Here is a 23,729-nt window from a genome sequence, read left to right as displayed (position 1 = left end):
TCGCTTTGCTGCCACACTGTAATGGTGGCCAAAAGTGGTACTACATACGGAGATATGTTCTGCACTTCGACTGGACACTGAAATGACAAGTTTGGAAGTATAGTAGAGATATTGAAATTATCCTTAAACGCTCATATCTATATATAAACACATTTCATAAATAATGTGTTCTTGCTGATCAGAGTGTTGTACAAATGAACGAAGTAGCCAAAAAGTAATAAATCAGTAAAGTAGCTATTAATATTACCACTGTTTAATATATCAGGTTTAGCTCTGAGCTGGAGATAAATCTGCCGACGGAGAACCTCTTCTCTCTCGTGTAAAACGTACATTTGCGTCTATAATGTCACATTTTGTTTGCTCGCCCTCACTTTAATTATGTTTTCGCGATTGTAGACATCTTTCTGTAATGACGTCACGTTAAACGTGACAGCACGTGACACAACCAGGAAGTGCGACGAAGGCTAGACAGTCTGAATGCACAAGGCTGGTTCGCGGCTTGACAACACGGTTAAACTACCGTAGTCTTCAGATCACATTTAGTATTAGCGAGCCATACGGTTTATGTATGTAAATCTGCAAATGCAGATTTAGCACGGGAAAAGGAACTATACTGTGGATATTTCTATAGGAAATGTTTTTTTCCACTCATTGATCATGTGTTATCACGTCTAGTACAGTGTTGTTTTATCCACAGTAGAATTATAGGGTCATTACAAAACAGCATTACATGTAAAGCATTTATTGTTCATAATGGATCGTGTACATAAACCTCCATCACCACAGTGAGCTATGTGGGCAACACAATATATGCAGGACACAGAATAACACTGTCTAGCGACATCTACAGGAACACGATGTAGAAAGGGTAGCAGCAGAGTTGTCAAGCAACTGTGCTTTCAAATACCTTTATTTCTGTCCGAATTAAAAATTGGTCACAACCGGAAAGCCACATGTGTGTGTAAAGAATACCAGAACATGCATGACAAAACAAACACTTAAAAAAAGTCCCTGTACAATTATATAAACAAAATAAGAGATTTTACTGTCAGATGCCGACAACTATCAAAGTGCCGTTAACCATGTTTCAAATTTGACAGCAAAATCATTTATGGTCAGTAGTTCTGTTCTGTAATTGTTTGTTACTTAATGACCACAAATTACTGCACAGAAACCAAATGAAGCTTCAAATCTCCATGAAAGTTCTACAACTGGCCACAGTCCGTGATGACAAGCTTCTTAGAGGGGACACCTCCCTTGGTGCCCAGCTCCCCCATGCGTTGGACGACATCCATGCCCTGTCGCACCCAGCCAAAAGCCACGTGCTTGAAGTCCAAGTTTTCGGCCTTTTTCAGTGTGATGAAGAACTGTGAGTTGTTGGTGTCGCGGCCGCGGTTGGCCATGGACAAAATTCCCGGACCTGTGTGCCGGACATCGAAGTTCTCGTCCTCAAACTTGGTGCCGTAGATGGACCTTCCGCCTGTGCCGTCGCTTTTGGTGATGTCGCCGCCCTACAGGACCGGTGGAGAACATGTCAGATACTGGAGATACCGTGGCTGCCTGTATTGCTGGGGGTTCTCCTCACCTGACACATGAAGTCGGGTATGACCCGATGGAAGATAGAGCCTCGGAGCCCGAAGCCTTTTTCGCCGGTGCAGAGAGCCCTGAAGTTTTCGGCCGTCTTGGGAACAATTTGAGAGAAGAGCTCCATAGTGATGGTGCCGAGGGGTTGGCTGTCAGCCTCCACGGTGAAGAACACCTGCGGGTTTGAGTCTCTGGAGTGCTCCTGAATTCTTGACATCATCGCCGATGCGCTACATGAGGCATCGTCGCTTGTTTGGCTGATGTGGCGCTGACACTTGCAGAAGGTCTTCCTGAAGGATTCGGCGATCTCCGGGGTTTTGAACTTGGCCGCCAGCTGCTCTATGGAACCCTCTCCGTCTGGAATAGAAAACAGGAAACAGTCAGGGCTGCTGAGAAGCTGTGTGATAAATATGCTGGTCTGCTGGTGTACCTGAGTAGTCTGTAGCGGTCCAGATGAGAGCATTAGCCGAGGTGTTCATGGGTTTTAGCTCCATGCTGGGGCAGATGTTGTGGTTGGCACAAACGCGGAACACCTGCTCTCTTCTCATCAGGATTCGGTAGAAATGTTTAGCTGGGTGGAAGAGGATCTTCAGGTCGCCGACGCCGCGCTCCTTCCACTGGCCTAGGTCTCGGTCCCATCGATAGAGCTTCGCACGCTCCTTGAAAAGGATTTCTTCATCCTCCTCTCCAGACTTTGTCTCCACCTAAGACAAAGATGGAGGAAGTAAGACAACATGAAACATGTTTAGGAGAGGAAGAATGACATTGTCACCTCCTCCAAGGCTTGCATCACCTTTTGGTAGAGAGCTAAAAATACTTTGTGGTGAAGCATGGACTCAAATCTTGGGTCGGATTAGGAGTGCATCATCCAAAGCTACACATATAATCAATGCATAGTGGCTGTGCCTCTCTAGGAATTAAAAGTTTGTGTAGAAGTGAGAGTTAAGCTTGTGTGAGTGAGAACAATTGCATCTATTGTGTGTGTCTCCTCGTACTTTCGTGTGTGTGTTTCGCAACTCTGATTGTTCTACGTGAGTGTGTGTCAGGAAAGCCTTCTATGAGAAGCTATTAGACTGACAATGCCAATATGGTGGCTGGTGATTGGTGGATAGGGGTGTGGCACATGGAAGAATTTTTTGTTGTTGTGGGCGTCGGTTATGGCCTGCAATAGTAGCCTGTTATGGTTTCCAAATTAAAACCAAGAAAAAAGGCATCTAAACCCATTGTAATTTGTATCCGCCAAAATACTGAGATCACGTTTGTTTTTGTTTTTTTCGGTTGGCTTGTTTTTTTTCCCAGAAAACTGTGCCTTCAAAATAACTAGTTTGGAGGTGTTGACTGGAAAACACAATGGGATCATAGCTTGGGTACTCACCTAATCCCATGTCAAATGTGGCAATGACACTGCAAAAATGGAGTATTTTACACAGGTTTTTCCAAAATAAAGTTAGAATCAGGCATTTCAAAGGTGATCCCATGCAAACACATCTCCATGTTTTCTTAACACTGTATCTTGTCTTTTAAGGCAGTTTGTAAATTGTTAACTAGTGCTCATCGGTGTCCAGAACAAACTCTTCAGGTACTAAAAGTATCTCCACGTGAAAGTTATCTTCAAATAGACAATTTGATCAGCATAGCTGTGTGTGAGCAAAGTACCTCTGGCAGTGATACAATGGGTTCAAAGTGGATGTCAACATTTTTAGGAGCGTCCTCTTCATCGCTTCCGCCCTCATTGTTCTTGCTGTGTGATGCTGGAGTCATGGACGAACCAAATACTGCCGCACCTGCGTTCGCCCAGGAGAAGTTGGAATCTACACACAAAAAAAACCCCACAAGACATTTGAATTAAAGATACTCGATATTGACACAGATTCATGACTGATTTAGATATTGGCAGCAGCGTTTTTCGTACACCATCTTCGTTATTGTACCCTCCCCTCCTCTCTATAATTGCCAACAAGAGTCTTAAAAAAATGAATTTTGTCTTAATATTTTTGTGTGCATCTGGAACAGATTAATTGGATTTACATCATTTATGGGAAAAATTGCTTTGGTTTTCGTACATTTCGGTTTTCGCCTGACCTTCTGGAACAAAGCAATAACAAAAACCGAGGTACCGCTGGAATTCAATTTTGAAAATTGTCAATTTAAGTGACACATAGCAGAAACAAAAAGAAAAAAAAAACCAACAAACAAACCTTTTGCACCAAATGCAAAGCCTTCTGTGTTTTTGGCCAGGTCAGCAAATGAAAAGGCCCCTGATGAGGTGAAACCAAAGCTGGGGGGGTCTGGAAAGTAAAAAAAAAAGTCATTACCAGTGTATTACTTTTACACCACATTACCATAGTAGGGCTGTCAGACAGAAGTTTCCTTGAATTGCACTATTCCCCCCTCCCCATGCTGACTCGTAGTCCTCATCTACAGAAAAGGTCAAGAAATAACTAAAAGTTGATTTATGCAAATATTAAAACAGCTATGAACAATATACACCCATAACTTCCACTCGTCCCGCTGTCCTCTATATGTATCTATTGCTCGTTTTCATCTCTGTGTTCTCTGAGATGAAAACGAGCAATAGATACATATAGAGGACAGCGGGACAAGTGGAAGTTATGGGTGAGCACTGCCGCTATTTTTTATTGCCATTTATGCAGTGGTATCTTGGCATACGAGCGTCCCAACCAATGAGTGTTTTTTCGATACGAGCCGTCTCTCGGCTGATATTTTGCTGAATTTAACTGCGAGGTAAAATTTGGGTTACGAGCTGCTATTTATTGGTGGGCATAGCCGAGGACAGCTATTTGGGGGCTTGTGTCAATGTGACCATAGCTGGATACGAGAATGGATGTAAATAGCATTAGCAGCGCGCTAGCTAGTCACGACGAAAGATTTTGAACACATCAGCAAAACATATGTACATTATAGCGATCTAATATTTATTATGTATTGTGTAAAACTGTCATAGGAACAACATCAAATTAAAAGCACTAAATGAATACAGAGTCACCATCCACCAGTACAAGCCTTTGTTTTTAGATAAGTGCACCATGGGACAAAACGCCACTCGCATTAAACATGCAAAAACTGTGTAATTTTTAACTGTATATTATTTAAAAAAAATAAAATGGCACGTATTTCCAAAATTGACATCACTTTACATAAAATTTGATCTAGTTATCGTAGTTGCGTATTAAATCGTTGACCACAGAGATTTCCATCCTTATTATAGATAAAAACCTATTTCTATCTGCGATTAAGTGCAATAATTATGAGTTAACTACGGACAAAATGAGATTAATCACGATTAACAATTTTAACCGCTTGACAGTCGTATGTAGAATACCAGCACATCTGCAACCATTAATCAACTAAGGCAGCTAAAAATAATTCTTCACTTTGTCAGAAACACCGGGACATTTTCTCAAGACAAAAACGGAGTTTGAAGGAATTTGAATATCACGTTAACATGCCTGTACTTGTGACTGTCGTGACAGGAGTGGTAACGGTGACGCTCCCGGGCTCAGGGCATGGCTTAGTTGATAAGTCGATGGGAGAGCCACTGCTGGGAACTTCTGTCTGCAGGTCCACTGGTTGCTCCAAGGCTTCATTCTGCGTGCTTGACGCGCTGCCAACAACCTCTGTGCTGCTCGGCGACGGAGTCAACGTCGGCTCTTCAGCAGGACAACTAGTGACATCTTCGGCTTTGCTTGACTGGGAGTCCTGCAGGAATTCACGAGTGAAACGCATTCAGACACTCACAAAATCTGGATTTTAGTGTGAGCACACACAGACATCTCATACCAGTTCCTGTTGGGCTTTGCGGACTTCTGTCTCAAAGTCCTCAGTCTTGTCAGGGTCCAGGTCGCTGTCAGTGGTGCTCAAGCCGCAGAAGAACGTGGGTGGAAGCTGGAGGCTCTTGGCTTTCTCCTCCTCCTCTGGCGTTGGCTTTTTCTCCCAGACAACCTGGCAGTCTGGCTCTACATGGATCACACAAGGCCCAAAATGTCAGCAAAATGAATCGGTGAGTGATGCATGTCAGAGTTTAGGGGTACAATTCAAAACGATGGAGTCCATGTCATTACCAGAAGTGGTCACTTTTCTTTCAGGAGGATCAGGGTAAAGCTTCCCATTCAAGGCTTTCACTGCTGACTCGTAGTCCTCATCTACAGAAAAGGTCAAGAAATAACTAAAAGTTGATTTATGCAAATATTAAAACAGCTATGAACAATATACACCCATAACTTCCACTCGTCCCGCTGTCCTCTATATGTATCTATTGCTCGTTTTCATCTCAGTGTTCTCTTCATCTGTATCTACCACCCGTTTTTGGTTCTGTGTCCTTGTTTTCGTCCCGCTGTCATCTTATCCCCATCTATCACTTGTTTTCATCTCGCTGTCTTCTTTAACCGTATCTAGCACCCGTTTTTGTCTCGCTGTCACCTTTATCCATATCTATCGCTCGATTTCATCTCGCTGTTCTCATCCATATCTATGACTTGTTTGTATTTTCTTTCCCTGTATATCGCACTCGTTCTTCTGTGTCATTCGCTTCGCTTCTCTTTTGTTTTTCATTTATGTGTTGTATTTAGAGTCACAATGTTTATTGCTAATGCACAGATTTGATTGGCTGAGTAGTATCAGGTGGGATGACTTAACTCGCATGCAATTGGTCAGTGGTGTTCTATTGTAATCAAACAAGACTAAAGACGTACATGTTTTTGTCCATCTCCTGCTTGCAGAATACCAACTCATTCATCAGCATTCAAACATTGCTGACCAAATTAATTTAGAGGAACTATTATTTTCTGTTATACTTTAGTCTCACCATCATGTTGATCGTCACTGGTGTAGCCTGGTTCATTCTGGTAGCAGAAAAAGGTGAGTGGCAGCAGTAATTTCCGGGCTAAAGCAGCTTGCTCAGCAGTTGGCTCCCTGACATACACAACCTCCAGTTCAGAGTCCTCGTCTGACCCGGTGCTGACTCCTGCTTGTTGGAGCCCTATGACAAACACATTTGGAATAAAGATTTAATTAGTCATTGGTATTTAAAATAAATAATTCTAACAGTGACCGAGTCTACTGAAGGTGTTAGTTTTGCACACAGGAACATACCAGGCACAACAAATATGAACAGCATGCATCCAGTTTACGAGCAAAGTTCATTACGTGCCCCTGCAAAGATGTTTTGCTTGATGAGCGGCCATTTGACAGAAGAATAAATAACAGAGGCAACACAGTAGGGGAGCATGTTTTGCCAAATTTTAACTCAAGGAGTGACACCACTGACTGTGATTGTATGCATCCATGCACACTTAAAGTGTGAAAATATACGACACTGGACAATGTAAATACCTCCAACGCTGGTGTCCTCCACTGCAAAAGCCACACTAGACTACACACTAGACTGGGAATTGCATTTCACACTCCACTTCCTGTACTAAATTTGGAGTGAGAGATGTTTACACAGTACATTCAATCCTCTGAGGCACTATGCAATCCTCTCCGCTCCACATTTAGGCAGCGCTGGCTTTCCGTTGGTGCCCAGAGCGCTGGTAAATATTTTCGATACCAAACTATAAAATTCCAAATATTAACTACATATTATCACTAAACGTTTGCAGATGTAACATGTTTAACTCTCACTGACCCAAATAATGTTTTCCTTGAAAGATTACATAGATACTGTATATAGACTATTGCTAGTAGCACTTTTTTCACAAAGACATGCAGCACGTTAGTTTTGAGTATTTTCCACTCCGTGCATCCAGGTTATTCATTTCTAATTGTGTCTACCGGCCAAGTGACAGCTGAGAAGTGTTAAGGCACACTGCAGTGATTGGGGTACCTGGACTTTCAAATTGGGTGCTTGATGTGCTCGTCCAAAAGGCCATTGGGTTATCTTTGAAAAGCCTAAAATCCAGCCCTAAAGGATGATGGGTTGTTGGGTTAACAGAGACTAACTGCGAAGGCCAATATCCCTAAAAAGGCCCAAACAGTTCAATAACGAGTGTGTGTGAATGTCAATTGTGAGCATTTTGATACCTGCCAATGGTACTGACTGTGAGGTATGCAGACATATTAAATAATTAAAGCTGCAAGCTGCGTGGAAGGGCCCTCACAACCACACGCAACTCAGGGTTAAATTAAGTCGAAGGCATGCACATTATATTTCCTGTTGCCACTGGGTGGTGCTGAGAAGAATTCAGGAAGTGACCTATTTTTAGCTTCAAGGCATCATCTTAATTATATGTATCAGTTATGATGAAGATCTGACCTCGTGGAATTGAGTTATTAACGTTTACAGTTTAGTGACGAATTGTCTAATTGATCATCAACGTTTGTTGTCATGCTCCAACCACATCTTATTGAACAGCCTAAAATCCTTCGTGATACAACATCGTGCATTTGTCTAGCATCCTTGATTTTCATTTGGGCTCATTTAGTCAAAGAGCCTACGACTAGTTCACTGAAATACAACCCCTGGTTTTCGTTCAAAGTTGCTGCTGCAAACCAAAATGGCCAACTTTGTTTTAGAACACGGGTTCTTGGGACTTATTCATGTGTCCTGTCACGATTGACGTCGCCACAAAATTTGGTCACTTTCTGTGAAACTGGTGGCACAAGCAAATAAAAAAAAAAAAAAAAAAAAAAAAAAAAAAAAAAAAAAAAAATTCTAAAAGTGTGCGATTGAGTGAGTTTTGGTTCATGTTCAGGACCACTTAAATATAACATTTTTCGTCGGACCTGACACACCTGCAAATTTTGGAGAGTTTTCATGAATTTTAAGGCCCTCAAAAATGTGAGGAAAGTGCCGGTATAATAATAATAAACTTAGCAGCTTCAAGAGGGCCTTCGCATGGCGGTGCTCCGGCCCTTAAAAAAAAATATATATATATATCCGTTCAGTGTATTTCCATCACTGACCCTGATGCGATCTCGAAAAGGCTGCCAATGATGCAATACAGTCGCAAAACATAAGTGTCTCGTCCAAATGTTCTCCTTTCTTGTGAAAGCATGGATGGAATAAAACCCATCAATCCTCTATGAATTTGGTGGCACATAATGACATTTGAAGAAAAATCCCTGAAAATTATGCAGATGCATCAAAGAGTATTTCCCTTCCCCCCGTATCCCTGCTACTAAAGATGGAGCAATGAGATGCAATGGATAATTTGTATTTTTAAAAGCTTAACCATGTTTTTAAAACAAATATATAAATGTTATGTAAAATATTTACCTTTTTGGGGAATTTTGAATGCAGGTGACGGAGACGACCCCTTGGGAGGATGTCCAGAATCTTTAACTTTCAGACTGGATTCACAGTCACCACTCTCAGAGGGAGACTTTGGACTTCCAAAGATCTTCTGAAGGCTATCAGAGCCAAACACAAACTTGGGTGGCAACATCACCGACTTGGTGGGGTTGGCTGGACTTTGAGAACTGGATGGTTTCTCGTCACAGGAGACCTCACTTCGTTCCTTTGTGGTCTGTTCCAAAATAGCAATGGCTGCCTTCCCACACACAGCAGTGGGTGTTTTTAAAGAGTCTCCACTGTCCTGAGATGTGATGGACGCCACTGGGGTCATAAGTTCCACTTTCTCCTGAGCAATCTTGGCCGCATCAAAAACCTGCTTAAATATGTTTGCAGTTTCCTGCAGTTTGAATCTCACGGCCAACTGTTCAACTTTGCCCTCTCCTTCAGCAAAGTCCAATGCACTCCACACCCAGGCCTTCTCTGCACCCTTCATTGGTTCTAGCTTCATAGTTGCTGTGATCCATTGGTTAGCACAAATCTTAAGAACCTGGTCTCGCCTCATAATCAACCTCACACGTTTTGAGTTATAATTTTGTAAGATTTTGAGATCCCCAATACCCCTCTCTTTCCATTGACTCACTTCTTTATCATACCGATACAGTTTGGCTCTGTGACTGAAGACTACTTGTTCGTTTTCTTCACCTGTGGAAAGCTCAACCAAATCAGGCAGGGGAACTACAGGTTCAAAGTAGAGGCCATCTCTATCCTCGTCCTGGGTAACATCTTGCTCATCGTCAGTTCCCACTGAGGTTCTGCTCTGGTCAAGCTTTGCAGGAGACTTGGAGGGGCTTATGCCAGGTTGGAAGCTGAAGTTGAAGCCACCCATGGACTCCCCAAAGCGAAAAAGGTTCTTTCTTAGTGGGCTGCTAGCAAGTGGAGAAGCATAGACTGACGAGTCCGCTGTGTCATCTAAAGCTTCTTCTCTTAGATCATAGTTATCCCACTCTAAGGTAGGACCAGTGGTTTCACTGTGAGGCTTGATTAAAAGACTTGACATGTTTGAGGATGCCTCAATATCTACCTGACTGTCATGGTCTTTGATCTTTGCCTTGCCATCTGTCAAAACGGATTTCAGGTCCTTCAAGCCAGTCTTCATTTCCTCTGCTTTCTGAATCAGGTGCGCAGTTCTGCCCGTGTCAACCAGTTTGTGGGGAGTTTGTAGGGGGATGTCCAGGAGAAGTCTCTGACATTCTTCAAACTTTTCCTTAAATTCCTCAGCAAGTTCGGGGCTTTTGAACTTGGCCGCCAACTGTTCAAGTCTGGCATCCCCATCAGAGAAATCATTAGCCATCCACATCCATGCCTTATCTGACCCTGCTAGTAGCTTAAGATTCATGGTGGTCGTGATCCAGTGGTTGGCACACACCTTCAGAACTTGCTCTCTTCTCATCAAAACTCTAAGCCTGCCATTACAGGTGTTTTTCAGGAATTTGAGGATCCCGACCCCACGCTCTTTCCACTGGCTCGTGCTTGAATCAAATCTGAACAGTTTAACACGCTGTGAATAAAGAACCTGTTCATCTTCCTCTCCCGTTACCAGGTCAACCCTCTCGGGCATTTGAACCACTGGTTCAAACTGAATATCATCATTTTCTTCAGTTTTATACATGTCGTCTTCTACCTGCTCATTTGAGGCATTCGACTTGGTGGGTGTGGCCTGAAATGATGAGAACAGCTGCTGACCAGCACCACAGAAACCTTTGAAATTGGGATCTTTCTGGCCAAACTGGAAGTTTCCTCCAGAGGACTGTGCCAGGTCTGCAAAACTAAAGGAATTATTTTGACCAGATATTAATGGATTTGTCTCAGGCTCCTGTTGGCCCTCTTGTTGGAGGGTAAATGCATCTTGTTTCTCCTTGTGCTTATCAGCAATGCTTTTAAGAACGCTGGAAGCAGAACCCGATGAAGCCACCTGATCAGCTGACCTTGAGTTATTAGATGAACTACCGTTTGCAGTGCTCTGAATTCCAAATTTAAAGCCGCCTGAAGAAACGGGCATGGAGAAGGAGAAGCCAGAAGAACTGGTGGTACTTGAATCAGACAGAGGAACCTCAAATTTGAAAGAAGCCGCTGAAGGTTCTACTTTGCTTTGACCAAACTGAAATGAATGGCCTGTTCCGAAAGGTGCAGTAAAACCAGTTCCAGTGGGCTGGCTTGATGATGTCTTCACTCCAAAGTTAAAGCTAAAAGCTGATGCTGAAGTAGCAGCACTGGTTGAGCTTTTAGCGGTGTGTGCACCCTCTTTTGACTTAGTGCTGGGGTTGGGGTTTTTACAGGCCACACAATTGTGTGCATCAGCTTCGTTTATTATATAACACTCCTGACACTCCCACTGATCTGCTTTCTTTTTAAATTGCTCACCAAACCCAGAACTCTCAACTGATTCTGAGATTTTGCTTACAGGTACAACTGTGGTGGGCACACTTTGTTCTGTGGAGGTTGTTTTAAGTGAGGCTTTGCAAGAGGCACAACTGTCTACAGACACCTCATTCCTTGTAGAGCATGCATCACAAACCCACTGCTCTGCCTTCTTGCCAAACTGAGTGCCAAAGCCAGAAGCAAAGGCGCTGTTTTTTGTGTCAATGGGTTTTGCAGAATTGGTACCAAATGTAAAAGACGTAGGGAAAGAAGTTCCAAAAGCACCAAATCCAGAAAATGTGGAGCCAGAACTGCTGGTTTTCGTCTTGTCATCTGTCCCGAATTTGAAAGCAAAGGGACTGGCTTTGGTTTCATTTTCAGCCTGAATGTCTGGCTTTGAGGAGGAATTGGGATTGGCACTTTGACAAGAACAGCACCGAACAGCCTCCAGTTTATTTCTTACAAAGCACTGACTGCAATCCCACTCACCTTCTTTTTTTGCAAACTTTTCTGTAAGAGTTTCCAAAGGTTTGGAGGTTTTTGGAACCTCCTCTTTCTTCTCCTGTGGAACATGCTTTTCTTGTGATTTCACCACAATGTTCTGGGCTTCTTCAAACTTGGACTTAAAAAGCGATGCCTCATCCGTTGTTTTGAAACGGATGGCTAGTTGCTCTGGCTTCGGCTCTTCATCTGCGTAATCAATGGCATTCCATACCCATGATTTATCCGAAACAACATTTGGTTTCAGTAACATGTCTGTGGTGATGTAGTGATTCGCGCATATCTTCAGGACCTGCTCCCGTCTCATTAGGAGTCTAACCTTCCCTGTAATGCTATGTTTCAAGATTTTAACATTGCCAATGCCCCGTTCCTTCCATTCCTTTGTCTCCGTGTCAAATCGGTACAGCTTTGCTCTATTGCAAAATATCTCCTCTTCGTCTTCCTCACCTGTTTTCACATCAACTTTATCAGGAAGGGGTACAATGGGTTCAAAGTGAGGACCATCATCATCATCATCCTCCTCCTCCTCTTCGTCCTCCTCCTCAGCATGAGTGCTGTCGTTGTCACTATCTGCTGCACTTTCTTCTTCAAGTGCAGACTTAGCGTTACCAAATACTGGCTTAGTAACATCTCCAAATTTAAACGGCTGCTCCACTTTCCCGAACAGACCTCCAGGACCTGTGCTCTGTACCACATCGGCGAACGAGAAGCCTGACAAATTTTTATTGCCAAAAGTGAAGATGCTCGCTTGGTTTGATGCGTGCTCTTGAACGCACGGCTTCTCTGGCAAAGTATCGGTCTTAGCGGGGATGTCAGACGTAAGAAGACCGAGCAAACTTTCACTGTGCTTCGCTTGGGATGTCGAGAAAGTGAAATCGCCATCGTTGGATTTAAAGTTGGAATTAAATTTAAAGGCAGCTGTTGGTGTTGGTTGGGAAACTGTGCTTGCTCCAAAACTAGGTACTTTGGGGACTTCAGCAGGTGCCTGCTGGCTAAAGGAGAGTTTTCCAAGCTCCAAAGATTTGCTCTTTGGTGCCTGAGCGGGGACTACAGACGGTTTGGTGAAATAACCAGGTTCGGGCAGAGGCGGGTTGGTGGTTTGAGGTACATTCTGCCCGTAATATTCTTCACTATATGGCGACAGAAGGCTTGTTGCTGGTGATTCAAATCGAAGAGGCGCAGTGAAGGCCTGTTCTTGAGGAGGGTACATGCAGGCTGGAGCTGTTTGCATGGGAGGAGTATGGGGTGGCGGCTGATAGGTATACATATGCTGTTGAGGTGGCATACGGTTCATACCATACATTGGGCCCTGCATAAAAATTAAAAAAAAAAAAAAAAAAATGGAGAAAATGATTTTCAGCACAGTGAGCTTTTTCATGACCTCACAATGATTAGTTTACCTTTGTGGGGGTTACGTTTGCTGCTGTGCGCAGGAGGTACTGCGAGTTGTATGCTGGAGACTGATTGTAATACACGGATGGACCTGTAGTGGCAACTTAAACACCAAAGCACATACAGGAAGAATGTGTCATCACCAATCTTTTTGTTGTCATTATCAACAGACATAATACAACAGTGTGCAATGATTTTGTTACGCATCGTATACTAACCTGTCAAGGGTGCCCCATGGTAGGACTGCACAGGAGTGAAAGATTCCTGTACTCCTTCGGCACCGTAACTCTCGCCATACATTTTATGATGAGGCGAGCCTACATTTCCCGGAGAGTTGTGTCTCAGGTCGTGAACCTCGTTCTGTAACAAGAGGAACCAGGTGACGAAAGACTCAATTTGACTTGAACTAATACTAACTTTCACCACCGCAAAGAAAAGCCAAAGGAAGAGGAATGATGTAACCAAGAGTGCATCATCAGTGGAGAGATACGCCATCATTGAATGAAATCAGTGTGAGCACCATTACAATCAGAGAGCTGCCATGTGGTCAGACTAGTAGAAGCCATCCAAGCGCACGTAATGGCAAGCAATTTGAATGTTTGGGAAAAAAAAAAACAACAACAAAAAACGAGTCTGCTCCTTGCTTAAGCTGCATTATATGTAACTTTGGATGAAGTTGATTAATAAGCTAATTCTTGTTGAGCTGACCTTAAGAGCTTCAACTTGCTGACACAGCATTTGGAGGAGACTTTTCTGGTCCTCCACCCAGTGAGGCGGTGTCTTTGGAGAAATCTGTGAGACAAGCAGCAAAATGAAGCCAACTGAATTTTGTATTACACTTAATTCTGAAAGAATTTCAGATGGTACCGAGTTTGGTTATAAGTAACAATCCCCTACCAGGTGTCTTTTGGAAGGAGAAACAATGCTTTTGTTAGGGGAAGGAGTTGAAAACTTGATGTGGGATATGGTGGCTCTGGTGTCTGTGGGACAAGCGGGGCTTGAATGGACTGGTCCCCGATGACCATCATTCTTTTCCTCATCTTCATCCCCTCCACTCTCTCCCAGTTGCTGATTGACATCATTTAGAAGGTCCACAACTTCCTCCATGGACACTGGAAGCTGGGATACAACACATGGGCAGTGTTTAATTTTGAACACTTAGAAGCACAAAATATACAACTACACTGACTTATCCACAGTGTTATATTGGTGGTTTTATTACAGTGATGGTGATGTCGGCAATAAGCTTACCAACAGTTACTGTCAATCTATTCACTATTATAGGTTATAGTTTCATTAGCACTAGTATGACTGTTTCGATACAGTATTATCACTGTGGCTGTTGATATTATTTTGTTTATTATCTTTATGAAAGGTTAGTCATTTGCTGATGTAGTCCTGTTGCTGTGTTATTGTTGCTGGTGGTGTAGTCTCTCTCTGTATTGTCCCCCCTCTGTCTTTGTTTCTCTTCTACTCTATCCCCTGCTGCTCAGGTCCGTCCGCTCCAAATGTGCATAACAATAAACATCAAATAAAATCTATGGAACGGGAGAAGAGTATCTTACATTTTCCCCTGGCAGAGCAGGTGTTTTGCATGTAAGGGCATTTAGATCAACAAAACTATCTGCCTCAATGGCTGGACAGGACCAAAAAAAAAAAAAAAAAAAAAAAGTATAAAAAAAAAGAAAAAGTGAAACAATATCCAGCATGCAACCCACCACCCACAATAAAAACAAAAAACATTTTAATAAAAGACTTATATCAGAGATTCAAAATGACTTATAAAAGAAAACAAGTTACTTTTTCAACTTCATCCGCATTGGCATTGTAGACCTTGGAGAGGTAGATCCTAAATTTCTTCAGAAAAGTGATGCACCTGTCCTGGGTCTCCTCAACTCCATTGCTGGCCTCCTCAGACAACCGCTGGTATATCTTTCCAGAGCAAAAAAAAAAAAAAAACAAAAACAAACAAACAAACAAACAAACAAAAAAAATCCAAACCCCAGCATTAGACATTCATTTCAATAGACGAGTAATTAGCATTGACACATCCAAGTTTCATGTGAGGGATTGATTGGCCTTTGACATTGATGATTGTTGAAGAGAAGGTGGAGGACCTGAGCATCATGAAGCAAACCGAAGAGGATGGAAGCAAACACGTTAACATGGACAGGCCGAGAAGTAGGTCGCTTTGGTGGTGTAATAATACATTACAATAGTTCTAACAGAAAATCTCAATTTATCTACATATTTCAAACCCATCCAGGTTTGTAAAAACAACTGACCGACCTGAGCCAAATGCCAGACAGATGCCATGCTATTGATCGATTCCAACGTTGCAATGGCCTCCTCCGTCTTGCCTTCAATGTCAAGAAGAGTTGCATATGCAACTTTGGCTTCCTCTTGAAAGCCCTTCACAGAGGAGACCTGGAAGGGAGCACAGTTTCATGCATTTTAGGTCAATATGACATTATTGTATTTTACGGACTATAAGTCACTTTTTTCATGGTTTGGCTGGTCCTGCGACCCCCCCCCCCCCCCCCCCAACACACACACACTGACCACCATGACAGGGTGTGCCAGTGAGCGTATTTGTCATGTTGTTACATACTGCCCCTACATTGCACTACTGTGTTAGGCATCTGTGGAGTATGTCTGTTGTATGGAGGAGCTGTCAGTTGCGCTGTCGCTATGCTAGAGATAAGCTGTCGCCGTCCGCTCTCAAATAAATCCACCCTAACAAGAGATAAGTTTCTCTCTTTTTAGTTGATAGATGAAGATATCACAGCTATATCTGCTACTCCTATAGAGTACGAGAACATCACAGACCCACCACCGCCTCGTCGCCGTCACTTGACCAGAACTGAGCTTTGACGACAAACCAACGTAATATCTGAATATTTTGACGAACATGAAACAGTTAGCTGGCCACAGCTAACGGTGCAAGCAAATTGGGTGCTTTAACAACATGCTGCCGGGAGAGGCTTGTCAACAGTGCAGTTATTTTATTACTGTAACTTGCCTTTCAAGATGAACTGCCTGTTCTTGGTGTCTGATTTTATAAAAAATACATTTTCCCCCAAAAAATTCGACTTAAAGTCCAGTGCGACATATGTTTTTTTTTTTTCCTCTTCAATGTGCATTTTTGGCTGGTGTGACATAATCCGGAGCGATTTATATTCCGGAAAATACGGTACTTATTTTACCTACATTTTCTATGTTGGTATCAGCTCAATTTTATTTTATTTTATTTTTTAAGTATACAAATTAGATAAAAATCATACTAACAGTTTTGAAGGTTTGAGTTGGTACACCAAGATTTAGAAGACAACTACGAGTACTAACCTGAAGATCTTTGGAAGGGAAATGTATGAAGAGGGGGTCGAGGGGTTCTGGTATACTTCGCCTTTTTTTTATCTTTTCAAGCAGTGGAAGGACAACTGTCCAGTAGTGGACACTGCGACTGACGTACTCCTTCTGGTCATAGTATGAGTTGACGCCATCGCCCTGTTTTGTTCAACAAAAAGTTGATACCAAAATGAGCCAGTGAACCTGTCACAGGAGTTGAATCAACACATTCAACTTCAAAAACTCACCGTCTGGCTAAGACACTGAGCCCAGTAGATGGCCAGTGCTGGGTGCAGACCATGTTTCTCTCCAGCTCTCAGTGTGTTCAGCCCATGTTGTACTATCATTCGCAATTTAGCTGACATGCCAGGACTGCAAAGAAACATATATTGTAAAACATTTGGACAAACGGAAACAATAATAAAACTAAATTAAGTAGGAAGTTGTTTTGCTCATTTAAGTCGACATTTACTTTGATACTGCATTGATTTATGATGACACATACAATACGTGGAACAGCGTCAACAATGGAGCGTCAAGGACGGTTTTCTTCCCAGGAATGTTATTGTACATATTATTCTGACACTCACGCAGCTCGTTTGTGAATGAGACAGTAGATGGCATCCCACCACTCCCTCTGTCTTTCTGTGGTCAAAAGGCGGAGAAGGGGAAGTGGGAGGCAGCGAGGTTCATAAAGATGCTGCTGCTGCTGGTTTATTCCACTGTTAAGCTTTGCAGTCTCCTGCAGCTGACAGTGGCTACAGAACACCACACCATGTACAAACACCTGCAAGACAAGAAATGCAACTCTTATCACTGACTATCTTTACTGGGTAAGACATTTTCCATATTGCCATTGTGTTATGTCATTATTTACAGTCTTAATATACAAAACAGAGCCCGGTGTCGCCTACCTCCAAATCCAGAAGGCAGATGGACTCTGGTGCATTTGTGTCAAGTTTGGAGGTTTCCAGGGTAAGTCTTGGGAAAAGCTGCTGTAGCCAAACCCGCAAGGCTGGTCTTTGGGCTAAAAGAGCCCACTGAAGCCCTAACCAGCTTAAATGTTGCAAGTCGCCACAATGCAACAAGATAGAACCTGCAGATGACGCATCAAATGAATGCCAATGCACCTTATTGGGATTTTTAAACACTGGGGTGTGTTGATTAGTTCTGCTATTCTAATTGAGTTGCTGTATTGCCTGTAATGGCTTCATGTCTCACTGAATCTTTATATTGACCTTTACTCCTCTTTAGTGTGGAATACCTTGCCATTAGCTAAGGGTCTTTTTTTCCCCTTGTAAATATGAGATGAATGTTGCTGCATCAAGACCCTTGACAACATATTTTTCAGTTATTGTTTGACTCTGTAGCACTGCACCTGCATCCCACTTAGCCAGCTGAGAGAGTTCTGGAGCTTGTGCACTAATGGAATGGATGTCATCATTTGCAATGAAGGATTCAGTTGATGTCTGCCGTCCAAACAGAAGTTCAACCAGAGAGTCTTGACCGCTACGGTTGCCAAATGCTTCCACCACCTTTGGATGTGCATAAACGAAAAGTGTCAAAATGTGTTGTTGAAATGTTTACAGCGCAAGTATTGGATGACTTAGAGCAGTAGATCTCAAATTGATTATCTGACACCACTTCACCCCTAAGTGGGCGTGTCACACAGTTAGAGCAACAACACATATCAGGCAATTAAAACCATATCAGAGTGCAGAGACTTACCTCTCTGATCAGGCTGGTTGAATCAGTACTTAGATTTAGCAGCATGTGACCAGCCTGACTTTGTCTGTCGTTTGCAAGAAGCTCCAGAAGCTGTGGGGCTGGCTGATCTCTTTTAGTCACCTTAGGCTTTGGTCTGGGAACCTGATGGTAAGATGGAAAAAAAAAAAAAAAAAAAAACAGACAAAAAAAAACAATCTCAATACAGATGCATGCTGTCAGTATATAAAAACACATCCTGTAAGGCTGTTAGAATCTCTCATACCGTACATTGTGTGCTAAAGTAATTGTGTCAGAAGTCTGTACCTGCAGGGCCAACAAGTAGCATAGCGCCGTCAGGTCAGTGACAGCCCTCCATGTCTGCTGACGTTCCTGAGCGAGCTTCAAGAGCACTGTGGCAGCGTGCAAGTACAGGTGACCTCGCATCTCCACAAAAACTTCACAAAGATCATCTGCGTGGTGGCCTGCAACACTACTCAGCTTCTGCATAGTCTGGTCAAAACTGCATGCAGACAAACAACAAGACAAGCATTTACATTATAGATGCTCGATATTGGCTCTCTTACAGTACTGATGTTCGTTATTGTCTAGCACTTCATTACCGGCAGCAGTACTTCCCTTCAACAAATGTCGTGTAATGAACACATTGTGCTTCTTTTACTGTGATGTCAATGGATGCATTTCACAAATAAACACTGTTTGTGTAAATATGACACACAAACACTAACCGTCTGAGAGCATCGAGGCAAGACTGCACACCACTTCCAGACAGTGTGATTCTCGCAAGGCTGCAGTGGGCCAAAAGCAGCTCTCTCTGGAGACGACGACACATCTTCTCGTTGTTGGAGATGCTGGGCTGAGCCAGGTAGTCCTGAAATCATTATGGTGATTTTGTTGTTAAAATGGGAGCTTTTTCAAACTTCATCTTGACCAGGGGTGTCCAAACTTTTTCCAGTGAGGGCCCCATACTGAAAAATGAAAGGCTGCAAGGACCACTTTCATATTTTGTAAACAATGCTAAGAAGTTCTATATACCGTATATTCAAGAAAGAACTGCATCTCAACTTTGTGATATAGATGAAAAAGCCTATTACCTATTATTAGTATCAACTTTGGTTCCCCCGCCCTCCCCCACTTCCATTTTTTTTTATTTTCCAAATACTCCAACTATCTTCTTCAATTTTCTTCCCCTAATGTTCTAACTTTTCTGCAACCAAATTTTCCGCAAAAATGTACCTTTTGTTTCTCATATTACGACTTAAAAAAAAGAAAACTACCTATTTTTCTTTAACATTTCAACTCTATGCTACTAAAATGAAAATTTTTACTCATAATATTTCGAGTTTATTCTCATTAAATTGCAACTTTTTTCTCATTAGAACAATTTCATTTTCTCAAAATATTTTCACTGTATTCTTATAAATTTATAGCGGTTTTGTTTGTCTGTTATTTAAAATAACACATTTGTTCTTGAATTTTTAGAAAAATTACATCTTTATTGCTTGTTTTGTTTCTAATATAACAACTTTAAAAAACATCTTTAATATTTAAATGTCAAGCTACTAAAATGATATTCTTCCTCATAATATTACAACGTTCTCGTAAAATAATGACATTTCCTCATTAAGATTAAAATTTTGACTTCATTCTTGTGAAATTACTGCAGATTTTTCCAATTTTGCTGTACATTTTTTGTTTTCTTGTTAATTTACACTTTAAGGTTGTGGGCCGCACTTTGGACACCCCGACTGAGACGGCCAGCCAGTCTTCGCACCAAATGTTCTTTTAGTTACAGTATTAGCATCATTTCCTTTTAAAACCAGCTCAAATGCATCACCCAAATTGGTTAGCTTTGTTTTGTTGACATTTTGTCGTTCACTGAATTCTAGACTGGAGGCCACGCTGACCTGAAGTGTGCGCACCACCACAGTGTACCACTCCAGACTGTGGCGCAGCAAGCCCCTTTTCTCAGTGGCCAGGCAGTGTTTAATAGCCTCCTCCAGCTGACCGTCCTGACAAAACAGCTGGACCAGCTTGACATTGACATGTGCTTCTCCCGGTCGTGCCGCCAGCTCAGCCTGGAGGAGGTCGAACAGCTGGTTCCAACCCTGCTGGCCCTGGCGACTCAACAGGCGCTCCTTGACATCGGGGAGAAGAAGCAAAATAAGGACCTATTCAACAACTTATATTCATATGTTGAATATGCACATATGCACAATTGATGACATATTAAACACAAAATATAACAAATATTTCCCAACTTTCTAAAGAGTAACATAAAGAAAAGTTTGACAGCCCTGTCAAAAAATTAAATTCAATAACAATCTGCTGTGTATTTATGCGTTTATAGTCCAGTAACTTTAGTGTTGCTGTGTTTTATATAATAGTTTACCAGTAGTTTTGAATTCCACATCTGCAAATCAGTGTCCTGTTGATCCATTATGAAGAAAGGGAGCCTCACCTTCAGGTTGAAGATTGTCGGGTTGCCTGGCAGCAACTTTGCAGCTTTCTCCACCCAAAACTCTGCTTTGCTGTCATTTTCCCCTTTGTTGACCAGTAACTCAGCCACCTTGAGCACCAGGTCTCTCTGAGCCGGGTTCAAGTCCACAGAACGCTGCATACACAACATGGACACAATTAATAGTTGATACAAGCACTTAGGCTAGTGACTTCATTGTTTGTGCAATGGTGACAATGTATTGGAAGGGTGTGACAGTCTCATACATTTGATGAATAAAGGTTAACTTAAACAATTTGGTGATAAATTAGAAACAGGCATGTCAGAGCATTTAAATGCGAAGCAAGTTTAGTGGGTTAGCGAGTGTAAAGCCGGGCTTGCCTGTTCAGCGAAGGTAGCTCTCTTGTAAAGCGGCTATATCACCGTGGTAACATAGGCTAAACCCATAACCTGGTTATGTCCAGACTTTCAGCTTAATCAGCTATGAAAGTGCCACTGTTTCAGTGTTGAACTAATTCAGAGATTGCGTCGCCATTTATTGAGAACATGGTGGACCTGGAAGAAAGATTAACTCAAGCAGCACCACAACGGGAGCGGCTTTTTCAAGATCGCACTGATTCGCTAGCATTCCCTGATGAAATTATCCATCTATAAGCGAGATACATTTTCAGCCGATGGAATACACTAGATATACTAACTTTTTGAGCCGAGCGTCAGGAATAAAATGCACTATGAAATATTAATTCGGCAAACATTAGATGTATGTCACATCAGTCCTTGTGAGAGTACTCAAGCCTATTGGCCTTTTTATATTACTTTGCTGGAGGAATAAGCACTATGAGGCGTCAATCAACTGCAATAAAGCACTTCTTGATTTTAGCCAAAGGAAAAAGTCATTGAGAAAAGTCACCACAAACACGCCAACACTGTCACCGAGTTGTCATCACGAGGTACAGCGTGTCTTGAGCACTCTGATGCAACTCATTGGTCGACCTAGTACTTATTTGTCACAGATATTGAGTATAATTAATGATTTCACTTTGATATGGTCATGAATAAACGGGTCAGTGTTTTACATATAGGGCAATGTGAGGTGAGTCACTAGCTGTCAAAAAGTCTGTCATTGTACAGACACAGTAGATTTGACAGTAAAAAAAATTTTAAATAGCCTACGCACACTCAGCCTCGCTTTCAATAAAACACACACACACACACGAATTCTATTATTGAGATCAGTAAAATATGAAAACAATATTGACATCATTCAAAAATGAAAAGACAGTTGTTGCCCTCCCTCATTCCATTGGCGGCAACTGTGTTGCTTTTTGGCAATGACAATCTTTTTGAACTCCTCATAATGTTCCATAATAATTACTTGCGCATTTTGTGTGAAATACACCGGCTGGGATCGCTTCATTTTTGCGCGGAAGTAGAATAACATGACGTCAAATGCCCTCTTTTATGTGAACGCGCACTGAGCACAAAGTCGAGAACCGGACTTGACAAAATAAGTTGGTAACCCTCGTTGCAGTCTAGTTGAATTGTGTTTGGGTAATTCGGTTTTGTTGAGCTGCATCTTGAGCACAAAGCCAGTGTTGGTTGAGCCACTTTTGCAGAATACCCGCTTTGTCTCACCTCACTCTACTTTCCGGAAGCTTTTCAGCAGGGAGCAATACGCATTTGCATGCAACAATTTTGCCAATGTTTGAATATGTACAAAAGATTAGCAACAAATACACATTCACTTAGTTGTAATTGCGTCGCATTAAAAGCCAAATACCATCTTTACTAATAGCAACCAACAAGGCCAGCTTACCTTGTAACATCCTACTGCCTTGTTGATGTCTCCTTCCCTCTCATAGAGCTGTCCAAGGAATTTGTGTGCTTTGGGATCTCTCTCTTGGACTTGGAGATACTCTGATACATGTCTAAGAAGATGACAACATTATGTTTAGGACTGCACGGCATCAGAAGCGTTGATAATATTTTACCACTGCCGTTTGGCTAAACAGGTTTAAAAAAAGAAAGTACAGAAAGTACACATTCTTACCTTTTTGCAAGTTCATACTCTTTTGCTTCAAAATATAGCTTTGCAAACAGAAATCCTTTGACTGGCTTCTGTAAATGGCAAATAAAGAAACAGATAATTAACGACTCTGAAAATGTAAAACAAAAATACAATTAAATCACAATTTCACAACCCCGACATTGTAAACAAATATTGTACATTCATTACTATTAATATTGTTATTGTTCCAGATGTGAACACTCTGAATCCTAGATAGGTACCATTAAATATACATAATTACAAGTACTGTACTTGTGCCGATTTCAAAACAATCACAATTTGCTCCTGACCTTTGAGGACTGCAGTGGTAACATACTGTTGCTCTTTGACTTGTACCTACATGTTTAACGTAACCAAGCAACATACGTCTCATACCATTAAAAGTACAACTATGTTTAAAACGGACAGATTCGGGTCCTATTTTGCAGTGTTTTGGAAGTCTAGTAGGAGTAGAGGCGGTCGAAGTGTATGTTGTAGGACAGCTAGCTATCTAGCTAGTGGCTCTGACCAGCCCATGCCGCGCGCTTTCTCAAGATCTTAGACACTGCTAGGCGTCATCGTGCCGGTTAGCTAAAGCTGCTAGCTTGTACTAGTCAGCTGGTCCCAGCCAACCGGGAAAGGCTTACGTGTTAGTGAAGTCAAAGTTAATTTAACGCCAACGGATCTTTGATTTATTCAGACTGTCGCCTCATGGTGACTTAATATTCACCGGTAGAATGACGGCGGTAACATGCTAACATTAGCCGCCGGGTTCACTTACCTCTTTGAGTAAGGGAGAGGAAGTCTGGACAGAGGCAATGTACCTGTCCACTTCAGTCTTACTTCGCCGCATGTCTCCCAAATTAAAGCGATGGGTGATGTTGCATAGAATACGAGTCTTCACTGACTTCTAAGGCGGACATTAATAGAAGAGTCACGCCGCCAAGTTAAACGCTCACGATAATATTGCGCAGTCTCGCTCACGTCAAATGGCAGAGGTG

The 23,729-nt window shown here is 42.2% G+C and overlaps 1 protein-coding gene across 2 annotated transcripts; it reads right to left on the bottom strand.

The window, feature by feature from the left end:
- Window positions 1-726: 726 nt before the first annotated feature.
- Window positions 727-23,719, bottom strand: ranbp2 (RAN binding protein 2). Of its 2 annotated transcripts, XM_054787011.1 has the most exons (30): window positions 23,510-23,719; window positions 22,732-22,799; window positions 22,498-22,609; window positions 20,685-20,837; window positions 20,131-20,361; window positions 18,952-19,094; window positions 18,530-18,725; window positions 18,227-18,367; window positions 17,877-18,033; window positions 17,413-17,594; window positions 17,089-17,285; window positions 16,747-16,870; window positions 16,496-16,657; window positions 15,440-15,577; window positions 14,951-15,082; window positions 14,048-14,269; window positions 13,859-13,942; window positions 13,369-13,510; window positions 13,159-13,253; window positions 8,822-13,067; window positions 7,430-7,507; window positions 6,410-6,583; window positions 5,667-5,747; window positions 5,386-5,561; window positions 5,055-5,304; window positions 3,783-3,872; window positions 3,241-3,395; window positions 2,015-2,288; window positions 1,586-1,941; window positions 727-1,511 (listed from the first exon to the last, which is right to left on the bottom strand). In XM_054787011.1, exons 1-30 carry the CDS (start codon window positions 23,579-23,581, stop codon window positions 1,206-1,208), a joined length of 8,937 nt encoding a protein of 2,978 aa, XP_054642986.1. In that variant the 5' UTR covers window positions 23,582-23,719; the 3' UTR covers window positions 727-1,205. The 2 variants fall into 2 exon arrangements, with proteins under 2 accessions (XP_054642986.1, XP_054642985.1); XM_054787010.1 differs by lacking the exon at window positions 7,430-7,507.
- Window positions 23,720-23,729: the final 10 nt, after the last annotated feature.

Source organism: Dunckerocampus dactyliophorus, chromosome 9 (genome assembly GCF_027744805.1).
Source record: "Dunckerocampus dactyliophorus isolate RoL2022-P2 chromosome 9, RoL_Ddac_1.1, whole genome shotgun sequence".
NCBI classification, from domain to species: domain Eukaryota; kingdom Metazoa; phylum Chordata; class Actinopteri; order Syngnathiformes; family Syngnathidae; genus Dunckerocampus; species Dunckerocampus dactyliophorus.
This window is presented reverse-complemented; position numbering and strand designations above follow the sequence as displayed.

Excerpts from the sequence above, each read along its gene's own strand:
- ranbp2 (XM_054787011.1), bottom strand. The coding sequence starts at position 23,581 with ATGCGGCGAAGTAAGACTGAAGTGGACAGGTACATTGCCTCTGTCCAG. Across the intron at positions 20,838-22,497 it reads AGGCAGTAGGATGTTACAAG|CGTTCTGTGGACTTGAACCC; the intron begins GTAAGCTGGCCT and ends TTGTGTATGCAG. Across the intron at positions 13,943-14,047 it reads CTCCTTCCAAAAGACACCTG|ATTTCTCCAAAGACACCGCC; the intron begins GTAGGGGATTGT and ends CTTGTCTCACAG.